Raw genomic sequence first — 13,093 nt, forward strand, 5'->3', positions numbered from 1 at the left:
AGGGTAAACAGAGAAACTGATCAAATGAAGAGATTTCAAAGCATTTTGAAGCCAATAAAATCTCAATCTGTACACCACAATATTCTATGTTTGTGTATATGTCTCAATGTGCACCTTAGTCTATATGCACACACTTCCATTGCTTCAATGCAACTTTAAAGCTCTCAAGGAATAGGCTTGGTACGTATTCCAGAACCACAGGTTCACCGCTCACAAACTTTACAAAACCCGCCCATACATAAACGCACATGTGGAGAACTTGCATATACATTCAACTGTTTATATACATATTTACACAGCTATACGCAAAGACGCACACAAACACACATAAACACATTTTCTTCCTCCATAAGAAAGTTTCATCATGCAATACACGCATAGATTTACATAACCAAAAGACCTTTAGAACCCACCCACCCCCCCCCCCCCCCCCCCAAAGAAAAAAAAAAAATACTTGTAGAGAAAGAGACTGATACCTTTCTTGTAGAGATATATAAACTGGAGACTGGAGTGGCTTAGGGTTTGTAGAGAGAAATGGTAGAGAAAATGAGAGCAAGAAAATGAGAGAAATGGTAGAGAAAGCGATCGAGAGGGAGTGCGTAAAAGAAATGAGAGTGGCGCAGCCCAACAGAGCACGTACAGGCGGTACAGCAGGCTTCGGTAACATGCGCTGTGTGCGTTATGTGCGCAGAGACTCTTGGTTTTCTGACACGTACGCGAAAAGGATGCACCGCTGGGGCCCACAGATTTGGGGTGCGTATTATGGGTATGGCTCACGTTAGTTGCATTAGAGAGCTGAGTTTTAAAATCCGCTGAGCGGGCAATGCGCATAGCTTCTGCCTGAACGCCGCGTGGAGAACAAATCTCTCTGTGGGTCCCGGGGAGACGTAAAGGCACGGGAGTGCTATGCGCACCAGGACAGAAATATTGCAAAAATGGGGTGTGGAGTGGTTTAGCTTGCTGAGCAAGGCTTTCCTGAACTGTGACACTGATGTTGATAGGTTAATTGTTTAAATTTTCGAAATTGCTAATTTAATTCTAATGTTTTTTGTATTATTAAAAAATGAAATTAAATATGAATTATTTAAAATTTTCTTATTTAATTTATTTTTACATAACCTAATTGCCATGTTTGGGTGTTTGAAATTTTTTCAAATATTAAACTCTATTAAGATTTTATCCAATTTTTTATAACTTTATCTCAAGTTTTCTAAACCATTCAAATAAATAAATTCTCTCAATATTCATAATTTTTTTAAAAATCGCACATCCAAACGAACATAAAGAATACATGAAACCCAATCCCTAAACTGCAAATCTGCAATGCAATCCGATAAGAAAAGTAATGGCTGGAACATACATAACAACGGAGCAGGGCAAACAAGGCTCGGAAGTGACCAATTTCTTCTCTTATTTTTACCTCTCTCAAAAAATATCAACTTTAAAATGTTCTTTAACTTTTTATACTTTTTATACCACATCAATAATTTTTTATTATTATTTAAATAAAAAAACTCACTACAATACAAATTTTTTTTACTTTTCCATATAAATTTTTTATACTTTATATCACATCAATTACTTTTTACTTTCATTCAACAAAAAAAATCTCCCATAAAGGAAGCGGAGGGAAGAGAAAGAGAGTTATTAAACGGGGCCTAAACACATGCAATGAAATCCGGGTTCTATCGTTACAAGAAACCTTTTTCTTCTATATTTTTGGGGGCATGTCATTGCAACAGGTTACAAAAACCAGTAGAAAACATTCAAAGAAGACAGTATCCAGACCCAGTACGATCAAAACCTCTGAAAATACATACAAGCAAGCATGAAATAACAGAGAAATCCCACAACTCTCAGAATCTGAATTACATCAAGCACCAAATACAAGATTGGTAATGCAAATTCGAAGAACAGGAAGAATAAAACAAATCTCATTGGTAATCGCAAACCCACTTAACATTCATTGAAAATCCAACTAATTTACACTCAAACCCATCCAAGAAAGAAATGCTACCGCACAATCTCTCCGTCCAAACACAAAATTAACCTTCAATAGCAAACCAAAACACCTGAATCGATAGGTGGTTGGGGATGGCCTTCGAACCACCCCAGAAGAAGGTGACGTGTGGCCACTCTCATGGACCGAAGGTTGCTCTAGAGTGGCGCACGCCACCCCTGACTTCCTCAGCAGTAGCTAGAAGACCACCCCAATCACCATTGGGGTGAAAAGCCACATTTAAAATTGGGGTGGCCCGCGAGCTACCTTAGAGGTGGTTGGGTGGGTTGGGTGTAGCGGCGGGCCACCGCCAGCCACCTCTAGGGGTGACTCGCAGGCTACCATGGTGGAGAGCTGGCAAAGACGAGGTGGTGCACTGGGTATGAAAAAGGTTAAAGCTTTTGATATAGTCGGAAATAGCAAAAAACACAACAAAAAGCAACGAAAAAAAAAAAAAAAAGGAGGGGATGAGGAGAGGAAAAAAGTCTATTCCTCCTCTCCTAAAAGGCCTCACAAGGAGGTGGAAAGCCCTCGCAAGGAAGTGAGAGAACTCTACTCTATAGAGAAGTTAAAGACTCTTTCTCTCTAGAAAAAGAGAGAAGCTAAATTATTTTCTAATTGAGTCTTAATAATATTGGATACATGATCTGAATTCTTTGCATCCAATGTATGGTGATACAAATAAATTCTTTAATTTTTAGGTTATTCAAGAATAACATCTCCTTTTGTGACTTTAAGATGATTTTCCTTGTCTTAGTTTTCTTAATTTTTTTCCCCTCGAGTGACTAAATGAAAAACTTCCTAGTAATGTTATATTGATGAATAATGCTATATGCAAGATTCTTATCCTCTTTTATCCCCATTAAATTGTGATGCGGCTTTTAAAATAACCCTTATATCAAATTTCAATAATGATTCATCACAAATTCAATGGTGATTTTAAAAATCATGGCACATTTGGGGTGGATAAAAAATGTATATGACTCTTACATATATCATTAGTCTATATTGAAACGAACAATGATAAAAGACATTCATTTTGGGATAAAGACCAACTATAACTACTCACTTTATACATTAGTAGAAATAGAAAAGGTAAAAGGTAATTAAATGTAAAGCAAACTAATCATCAATCAGAAAATATGCTATCAACTTGGCCCGTGAGGTTTAGATTAAATGGTCGACTCGTTTGGTTAATACCACGAGATTGGTTGTTTGAGTCATCACTCAACCGATACACGGTTATTGCGGGCGAAGTCGTGTATCCGGAGTTTACCCGACAATAACAGTGACCCTTCCTTGAAAGAATTCCATATCATTAAAAAAATATTATCAACTTGTGATTTTTCCTTGCTACCCTTTGTAAATTTTAGGAAGTAACAAAAAAAAACTAAAAAAGAAAAAGAAACACACTGCCATATTAGATTGGTTGCACCAAACCTTAACAAAATGTAAAGGAATGTTAACGTCTCATGATTAAGCTGAGTAGTTGAGATATCTCGTTTTAGGTAGCTGACCACAATGCATAATGTCATTTCCTATTTGCCATTGGAGGTTAGATGATAGTTACATGTGTTGCTTACAGTCCACATTTCTGAACATATCTTCATATACATTGGTTAAAATGATCATTAGGATTCAGGTTGCAGTGGCAAATCATTTTCAACATTTTGGCAATTTCAGATGTTATGGTTCTTCTATCCACATACTAACAAAATGCTCCTTTTTTTCTCACTGGGTAAACAAGAGAACTATAAGAATCATAACAACAGTCATATTAATATCATCATGATGATACAGGCAGTCCAACAAAGATCATGCACTAGCACAAATTTCAAAGTGATGAGTAACAAGGACAAAGTTTTCTTTCGGGTCGAAGAAAATTTATCAAAATCAGTCTATTAAACTAATATGTATCTTTAGATTATTTGAGACCGGGTTCGGCAAAGATAGCTATTAAGCATTTTGTGTATGGAATTTTGTTATGCATAAAAAGAGCAATGGTCCCAATTACTATTTTCATATGTGCAAATAAGGCTTTAATCACTTAAAGCTAGACCTCACAATAAAGTGGTGCACAGAAAACATAAATGCATTGAAAGGGGCTTTTCACCAAACTAATTAAATTACACCCGTCAAAAGAAGGGCACACAACTAAGACTCTTCTCCTTCCTAATGCTTCCCTTTATATTGCTTCATGTTTCCCTTTAAATGCAAGCAACAGGTCATCTACCATTCTACCTTTAGCTAAACTCTTTTCTTTTAATTTTTTAACTTTCAACTGTATATAGAGTTTAAATGGGTCTGCTAAATGTGGGTGACATGAAGAGTTATCATCAAGCAAGAAAGGTGTTTTTATGCGTGGAACGTCCGGATAGACCTCAATTTAAAAACATATATCAATTTGTGTTAAATTACTAAAAGTTAAAGCGGATAAGAACATTTAACCAATACTTTAACAATTTAATCATCTAGATTGAAATAATTTCCTTCGACGTAGTTTGTATCTTGTAAAATATCCTTTTTCCATCCCCCTTTAGCCTTTTCCTTTGTTTGATCAGACAAAAAAAAAACTATGAACTTGTATTTACTAGTGCCTCCAGCACTTTAAAAAAAGAAAAAAGAAAAAAAAAAAGAGGGGTGTTGGATTTGTAATCTACAGTGGCTTATTTTAGGTTAGGTGGTGACACTTGATGGCTTGAGCATTTAAATGGCGAGGAGTAATGACATGAAACAGACAAGACCCACTGCAAATTGCATTTACAGATATCCCTCACCCTCAACATACAAAAGCACAACCACCAAAAAGAAAAGGCTCTCACGATGGAGCTGCCTTTTTCGTTTTGCTTTTTCCCTTTGCTGATCTGTTTATGAGCTGCCTCTACAATAAGTTCCTACCCGTTTCTCATTATATTACCAAATGGACAGAAATGGCTTAATTTCATGTGTCAATTGAGTTCTTCAGCCTTCAATCCTCTGATTATATGTGTTGACCCACACAATTGGTTTAACTTTAAGTTTGATGGACCACATATATAGTAGCATTCATGTAGTTTTAAGACTCATTGTACAACCAATCACTCTAACCAATTTAAGTTCTACTTAACATATATATACTATCATTTGCATTGATTTTCTCCTGGCATGCATTGTTTTTGCTCTTTAAGACTGTTTCTCGGGTGGGTCGTGACGGATAAGAATTATCAACAATTTTACTAGCAATTTGGACAGTACATTGTAAGAGAGCTCTCATCTGTGACTTACTTATTTGAGTAGCGGTGTAGATAGCCGAACAATTCAAAATTTATTTAAGCAGTTGGGTTCATATGGACTCTCTCGTAAATTATTGTCTCAATTACTAGCAAATTTGTGTGACCATCCTGCACTATAGCTTGCCTTTTTGCTAACAATTTGAACAGCAATGTGCTGAATATGCCGTGAGATTTGCATGATTTTGCTTTTAATGGACATGGGTTAAACGCTATGGTGATTACTAGGTGTTGGCGAGGTTGTTCATAGTGCGCGCGGGACCGGTGGAAGACACGAAAAGGCGGGCCAACATGCACAATTTTGTTTGGAAGTTTGGTGAATATGTACGTTTATTTTGAATAATGTTGGAATAAAAAAAAAAAATTGGATAAAATTTTTTCAGATCTGAATTTATTGCAACGAAGGTCTGTTTTTATTCATGTAAATCTCAGAAAGTTTTTCTTTTCTTATGTTCTGTTTGTTTGTGCGTAAAATATTTTTTGTATTTTTTAGTGTTTGGTGCAATTGAAAATAATGGTCAATGGAGATCGTTTTCAGTTTGACAGTAAAAACATCTTAATTTTTAAAAAATAATTTACGATTTTAAAAATCGTAAATCATTTTTTAGATTTAAACTCTTCATTCTTGCAGACATGTTTGTGGGAATCCCCAACCGCCGGCCATTGGAGTTTGTTGGTAGCCCGAATCTACTGTTAAAGGTCCACGAATTTTGGTTTCTAATTGCCGGATTCTGTCTATCATATTCTGCCTAAATTGGACGGAATCAGGCAAAAATTGACAGATTGGCCATTGCTGTCGGATTCCGGCCTTTATTGCCGAAATTCAGCAACAGTAGTCGAAATCCTGTCGGCTAGTGACAGAATCTCGTCACTGACTATTTTTTTCGTATGAGTCAAACGCCGGAAAACATTTTCAGATAAATCATTTTTTTTTTCTAAAAAATAATTTTGTTGAAAATATTTTACGACGAAAAATATTTTACATTGAAACAAACGGAATATTAATATTTAATCAATTAGGTTATTTCGGAACTTAAAGTATGGATCAATATCAATGCCAAAGAAAATTTTATTTTATTTTATTTTTATTTTAATTTAAAAGTAGAAATTTCGAATTTAACCATTGCTTATAAAAGAACATGATCACGTGGACCATCAGCCATTCAAACAACCAGGCACCATCAACATGAGCTTCTTGTGAAAAACTATTTAATTTTCTTACATGGCTAATATAGATCAGGGCGAGGGAAAGATTGGCATTTAAATTTTAAATCTTACCCGAGGGTCCAGAATTAACTTTCTAATCATAAAACATCATTACTGTTAAAGATTCCAAATTTCTTATCCTAAGCATCCAATCGGTAATTAAATTGTGATGATTAATCTTCATATTATATTTTATAGACCTAATGTCACCTTATTTAAATAATGTTGCATTATGTATATTATTAGTGACTATCAAAATAAAATTTAAGAGTAACGTTACAACTACACCCCATCCTACTTCCATTTAATTGTGCTGATGTGACAGTGTCTATTAGTTTTTTTTTTTTTTTTTTAAAAAAAAGGTTCAAGAGTCGATGGCACTGCCACATTAGCATTAGCCTAGCGGGATGGGGTGAATGGAGGTACAGTATATAACATTTCTCAAAATATAAATAGTAAAATAAAGAGTAACGATATATACTTTATATTCATATCACTGAGTTGGTGTGATAGTGTCTATAAAATTTTAAATTAGCTCTTTTTTTTTTTTTTTTAAAAAAAAAAAAATCTTATTATACTGATGGGACATAAATTTTCTACAAACCGATTTGTAAGATTTTTTATACGATTCATATATAAGAGTGACATGTGTCATTTAAACATGCTATTAAAACATGTACTTCTTACGTATCAATAGACACATTACAAATCAATTTATATAGGAAATTTTTGTGCATATTGATATAGCAATACATCACTCCAGTGTAGAATATTTCATTTAAATTTAACAAATTATTCTTAAAGAAAAGGGGGGGTTGCTGACTTGTCAAAACCCGATTGGGCCTAGCCCCAACTGTATCAAAGTATAACGAGGTGTCACCCCGTGAGTATGATAAATACCAACGGCGATCGCGCGGGCTTGTAGTTACGAGTCTCACACCTCCTCTGGCTCTCTCTCTCTCTCTCTGTCTAACTCTCTGTACTTTCTCTATATGAGCTTTACTTTCACGCTAAGAGTTTTCATAACCCAAAGTTTCTTTGAGATGTTGTGCATGTAAAATGAAAAGGAGAAGATATGAAAGCCAAAGCCAAGTGATCCAAAATCCCATACTACTGACCTCAGGTTTGGTTACCATTTCAAGAGTCTTCATCCATTCATGAATGTATGGGCTTGTCGCTTGTACATCTGTGTGTGTGTGTGTGTGATCATGACTACCTCAAATTAAGTTGCTATTGTTGAGGTTGAAGATGACATATTGTTTTGATTAATGGCTAATTGCATTTCCTTTTCCTTGTTTTAGATCTCCAGGATTTTGTACATCGGTCTTCAATGTTTTCATCTGTTTTGGTTTTATTTAACTTGCTTTGATTCTGGGATTGATGAAGCTAACGCTGTGTTTGATGATGTTTTTGTTCTTTTTTTTTGGATGTCTGAAACTACAATTTCCGAGCTCTGACATGGGTATTTTGTTAAATGGTACCGGCGATCAGAGTCCAATCTATTGGCCGGAGGGAGATGGGGAAGAAAGGAAGCAGCTGGATCTCGTCCGTGAAGAAAGTTTTCAAAATATCTCCCAAGGACTTGCCGGAGAAAAAGGTAATCATATAATCTGCAAATTCAACAGTTGATCATTTGTGTGGTCCAATCATATTAAATTAGAGATTTTTATATTATTACTTTTACTTTTCAATTTTCATTTTCTTGTTAAGTTTCATTTTCATGGTACACCTAATTAATGTGTATACACAGTACTCCAAAACAGATGGTTTTACAATCATATATATTTTGTACCTTATATATAGTAACTTTATGCATATTTAATCTCATTATTTGACAGTAATTGCCAAGTAGTTAATTAACGATTTAATACGATTCACACCATAATTATAATTTTTAAATTATTAATTTTTATATAATTGGGAATTATTAATGCAAAACGGGTATTAGTGTTATTCAAAATTTAACATGAGATGAATAAAGAATCGTACCATAACAAAATCTTTGAATATCTAATAAAAAAAACCAAGTTTTATTTTGAAAGTTTTGGTGACCAATTTTTTTACTAAGAGATGGGTACTAAGATGATGTGGAGCTTATTCATTGGAGATGATAAAAACAATTAATAAAAAGAAAAGCTACGGGTACCAATGAATCAGCTCCACATCATTTTGGTAAAAGATTGGGTACCTCTAGCATTTTTCATAAAAGTAAACCAAATTATCCAAAAGGTTTGGTTTGATTTATAAATGGATATGTATATTAGCATCACAATTAGTTCTTACACATGCTATCTTAATGCATGGGACTGAGATTCTCAGGACAGTCTAATAACTGAAAATCCTCGTCCATGTTAACATAATGACCATTCATATAGGGATGAGTACTACGATTATATTCTTTTTGTCTGAGGGAGTCACATGTGACACACACACACACACATATATGTATGTATAAAGATGACCTAACGTTTTACTATGTGACAATATAATTGCTATGTTAAAAGAGATGCATATGGTCCCCTAACAACTTGACCAACAGAGCAAGGGTAATGACATATAGTTATCATGCCACCTAAGCTATCACATCATCCATTGATCATCATGTGCTTGTTAAGTGCGATCTCCATCATTCCAAAAACTTTCTTGTCTTCTTTTGCTGGATTCTAAGGGGAAAAGGTGTGGCACGTGAAGTTTCATCTACAATTTGCTACAGTTTCAAGTTCCAAAGTTCCTTCCTTTTCTGTTTATGGATGAATTATATATAATTGCTAAAAATGGTAATGATAGGCGATTACATTATTTTGATCAGGATGATGTCGAGAAATGGCAACACGATGCTCCAGAGGTGGTGTCATTTGAACAGTTTCCCACTGAAAGCTCAGTGGACATCACAAATGATGAGAGCACTGGGTCGACTCCTGTGACAGAAGATAGAAACCATGCCATTGCTGTTGCTGTGGCAACTGCTGCAGCGGCGGAGGCTGCTGTTGCCGCAGCACAAGCAGCGGCCAAAGTTGTTCGATTGGCCGGTTATGGACGCCACTCCAAGGAAGAAAGGGCTGCAACCCTCATACAATCACACTATAGGGGCTACCTAGTAATATCCTTTCCATTTCTCTCACACGCTAATATAAAAATAATTCATGTGTCAAGATTTTGCGTCATAATGGTACCTAGGGATGTTACTCATAATAACTTGGCAAAACAATATGAGATGAGTTTGATGTGGTTTTTCTAGTCATATAGGACTCCATTTATAGGATACATAAAGATTATAAGGCAATAAAAGGCATACACATTTGAAGTATTTGCAGTCCAAGTCTATAAGGTTGTCAGAATTGACCGTTAAGCAGAAAGCAATGGCCAATATTTATTGAGGGTGAATAAATTGTCGCATGTGTTGTTGGCCCATGGTACTTCCCAAGTTCCAAAATGATGTCTACAACACATCTAATTTCGGTCTCCAATCAATTGATTGAGATCATATGCAATATCCCTTGCCTAGTGCAGAGGGCAAGAGGAAAAATTGCAGATCGATTCACCGACAACGACAGGAAAAAATTGTCAGGTCCCCAATTGTAGGGGATCCGGTCCCGATCTATACTGAAGGGTTACCTCTCTTTGCACAAAGTCTAATGGATGATGATTTCTGTTATTATGTTGTTTAAACAACACATAAATTCGGACATCTTAAGAGAAGGTGTTACAGAGCTCATTTGCTCCGAACACCCGAAGACAACCCTTCTCTTTTAGGCTCTTCGATCCAAATCTAATAGTCATAGTCAATGTTAAGGGGATACAATGTGTTTGTTTGTATATAGCACATTTTCTTTGCTATGGTATCAACATATTGTAATATATATGCTAGTATGCTGCATTGAAAACCTGCCAAAACTTTGCCATTTCACTATAATTGTGTGTTCGATTTTGCAGGCTCGACGGGCTTTGCGAGCTTTGAAGGGCTTAGTGAGGCTGCAGGCACTGGTGAGGGGTCATAACGTACGCAAGCAAGCACAAATGACAATGCGTTGCATGCAAGCACTGGTGCGTGTACAGGCAAGAGTACGTGCACGCAGACTCCAATTGGCCCATGAGAAGCTTCAGAAGAAAATGGAGGAAGAAGAGATAAGAGGACTTGAGGAAGAACATAATCCCAAGAGCCCAATGGGAAGGTATGAAATGGAAGCTTGGGATAATAGGCGTCAAAGTTCACAGAAAATTAAGGAAACCGCTTCAAGAAAACATGACGCCGTTATGAAAAAGGAGAGAGCTCTTGCTTATGCTTTTACCTACAAGGTTGAATTAATAGCTTTGATTTAGTAACTCGTTCCAATTAAAGTCCAGCTAGATTGTCCTAACTCTTTTTTTTTTTTTTTTTTTGGCAACAGCAACAACAGCAACAACTCTTTCAATCGGATCTCACCAACAACAAGCTTGGGCCACATGCCAATGAGCGCGAAAAGGCCCAATGGGGATGGAATTGGCTTGAGCGGTGGATGTCATCGCAACCATATCAAGCCCGTCACACGGGACACCAAGAAGCCTCTTATATGACGCTTCCGACCACCACCACTACTACCACCACAGATGAAATGTCCGAGAAAACGGTAGAAATGGACATGATGGCGCACTTGGGAATCAATCGGGACTCAATCGACTCAGGCCCATACTCAATAAAGCAGCGACAGCCAAGCTCAAATAATGTCCCTAGTTACATGGCCCCAACCCAGTCTGCAAAGGCCAAGGTGCGGGGTCAAGGCCCGGTCAAACAGCACGGTCCATATGTGCCTCAATGGAACCCATCAACAAGAAAAGGCTCTGTTGTCGAATCGGGCTTTGACTCCTCGAGCTCTGGTGGCGGAACTATAACCTATCAGGCCCCAAGGAGCCCAAGCCCTAAAAATAATGGGACCCGCTCACATGCTAAACGGTCCGCAGGCTATAGCCCTAATTCCAATGGCGTGGATGATTGGCCTCTTGGAGGTCATGCGTGGAGACATGATTTTGGTTAACCGTGTTGAATATTTAATACCCATATAATGTGGGATAAGAACTTTGTTTTGTGAATACCTTGTCATTAATTCTTACTTATTTATCCGATTGATGTCATAATAAATATTTCTCGAGCCTGAGTGATAATATGTATTTTCTAGTTCTGAGTTAATATGAATGAATGTGAAAGTCATTTTGAATGTTTTAGAAATATTTTGTTTTTTGAATTGTTTGTTAATATTTTTGTTTTGTAAAAAGAAAACAAAAAAATAAAAAATAAAATAAAAAAATGTTCTCAAATAAAGCCTAAATGTTATGTACGAGAGAAGAGATTCTTTCCCTAACTTATCGAAGATATATATGATAGAATTTTCTTAAACACTGATAAATAAACACTGTTAAATCATTTTAATTTAGTCTATTTAAGCATATGGATTTGTCTTTAAAATGACAAATCCTTAAAATATAATTTGTGAGATAAAAATGTATACAAAACATTGGAAGGAAAAATATAAAAAAACACTTCTTACACGCTCACTGTCTCATATGGGGTGAGACTCACACACTTATCTTCTCACTTGGGGTTAAGACCCACATAGGGAATGTTTTTGTAACGGGGAGTGATCCTTATATTCACACTACACAACAATGACACAACACCAAGGCACAATGGAGTGGAGTCCATGTGTGAGCCCAACTCCATTGTGCCTTGGTATTGTGTCATTGTTGTGTAGTGTGAGTTTTTTAATCATTTCTCTTTTGTAACACTCCTCATATTCGTAAAAAGTAATGCTTATTGCACAATTTTTACACAACTTCTGCATAATTCTAACTATTTTTTTTTTTTAATGATCAACCATTAAATTTGTTTTCTTACATGTGGGCTCTAAATTTGTACAACTCTAACTACTTTTTTATTTTATTTTTTATGATCAATTATTAGATTTGTTTTTCTACATGTGGGCCATAAATATTCAATGATTGATCTTAAAAAAAAAGTTGTAGAGTTGTATAAAAGTTGTGTAAAAATTATTTTTTATCGGTAAAATAAACAACTTTTTAATATAATTTTTTTTAAAAAAATATTAGATTTACAACACCAATACAACAACTGCACAACAACCCCTCACATGAGGGTGGGTTCCATACACTGGAGCCCACCCTCATGTGGGGGTGGTTGTGCAGTTGTTATGATGGTATAGTGCAAGAATCAAATCTCAATTTTTTTTTAATAATGATTCACTACCACCTAAATATACAAGAGAAATGATCCCTACACTCATTTCTTACAACAGCCCCACAACAAGCTGACGTGGCTAGTAATATTTTGTTACTTTTTTACAAAAAGAAAACAAAAGAAAACAAAAAAAATAATAAAATATTACCAACCACGTCAGCTTGTTGTGGGGCTGTTGTGAGAAATGAGTGTAGAGATCATTTCTCAATATACAACTTTTCATCATCTTGCCTATGTGGTAAGGTGGTCCCTCACCTTAATTTATTTTTAAAAAATAATAAAACTCAAAAAGTAGTGGGGAACCACCGTATCTATGTGGCAATGTGGTAAAAAGTTGTATCTTTATGTGTCATTTAATTATTATTATTATTATTATTTTTTAAAACACCG

The 13,093-nt window shown here is 35.7% G+C and overlaps 1 protein-coding gene across 1 annotated transcript; it reads left to right on the top strand.

The window, feature by feature from the left end:
- Nucleotides 1–7,412: 7,412 nt before the first annotated feature.
- Nucleotides 7,413–11,666, top strand: LOC133857378 (protein IQ-DOMAIN 21). The gene is made up of 5 exons (XM_062292635.1): nucleotides 7,413–7,597; nucleotides 7,966–8,071; nucleotides 9,284–9,571; nucleotides 10,408–10,770; nucleotides 10,863–11,666. The coding sequence occupies exons 2-5, from the start codon at nucleotides 7,991–7,993 to the stop codon at nucleotides 11,484–11,486; spliced, it is 1,356 nt and encodes a 451-aa protein (XP_062148619.1). The 5' UTR covers nucleotides 7,413–7,597; nucleotides 7,966–7,990; the 3' UTR covers nucleotides 11,487–11,666.
- The last annotated feature ends 1,427 nt before the right edge of the window (nucleotides 11,667–13,093 follow it).

The sequence above is a fragment of the Alnus glutinosa genome, chromosome 1 (assembly GCF_958979055.1).
Source record: "Alnus glutinosa chromosome 1, dhAlnGlut1.1, whole genome shotgun sequence".
In the NCBI taxonomy this organism is placed as follows: domain Eukaryota; kingdom Viridiplantae; phylum Streptophyta; class Magnoliopsida; order Fagales; family Betulaceae; genus Alnus; species Alnus glutinosa.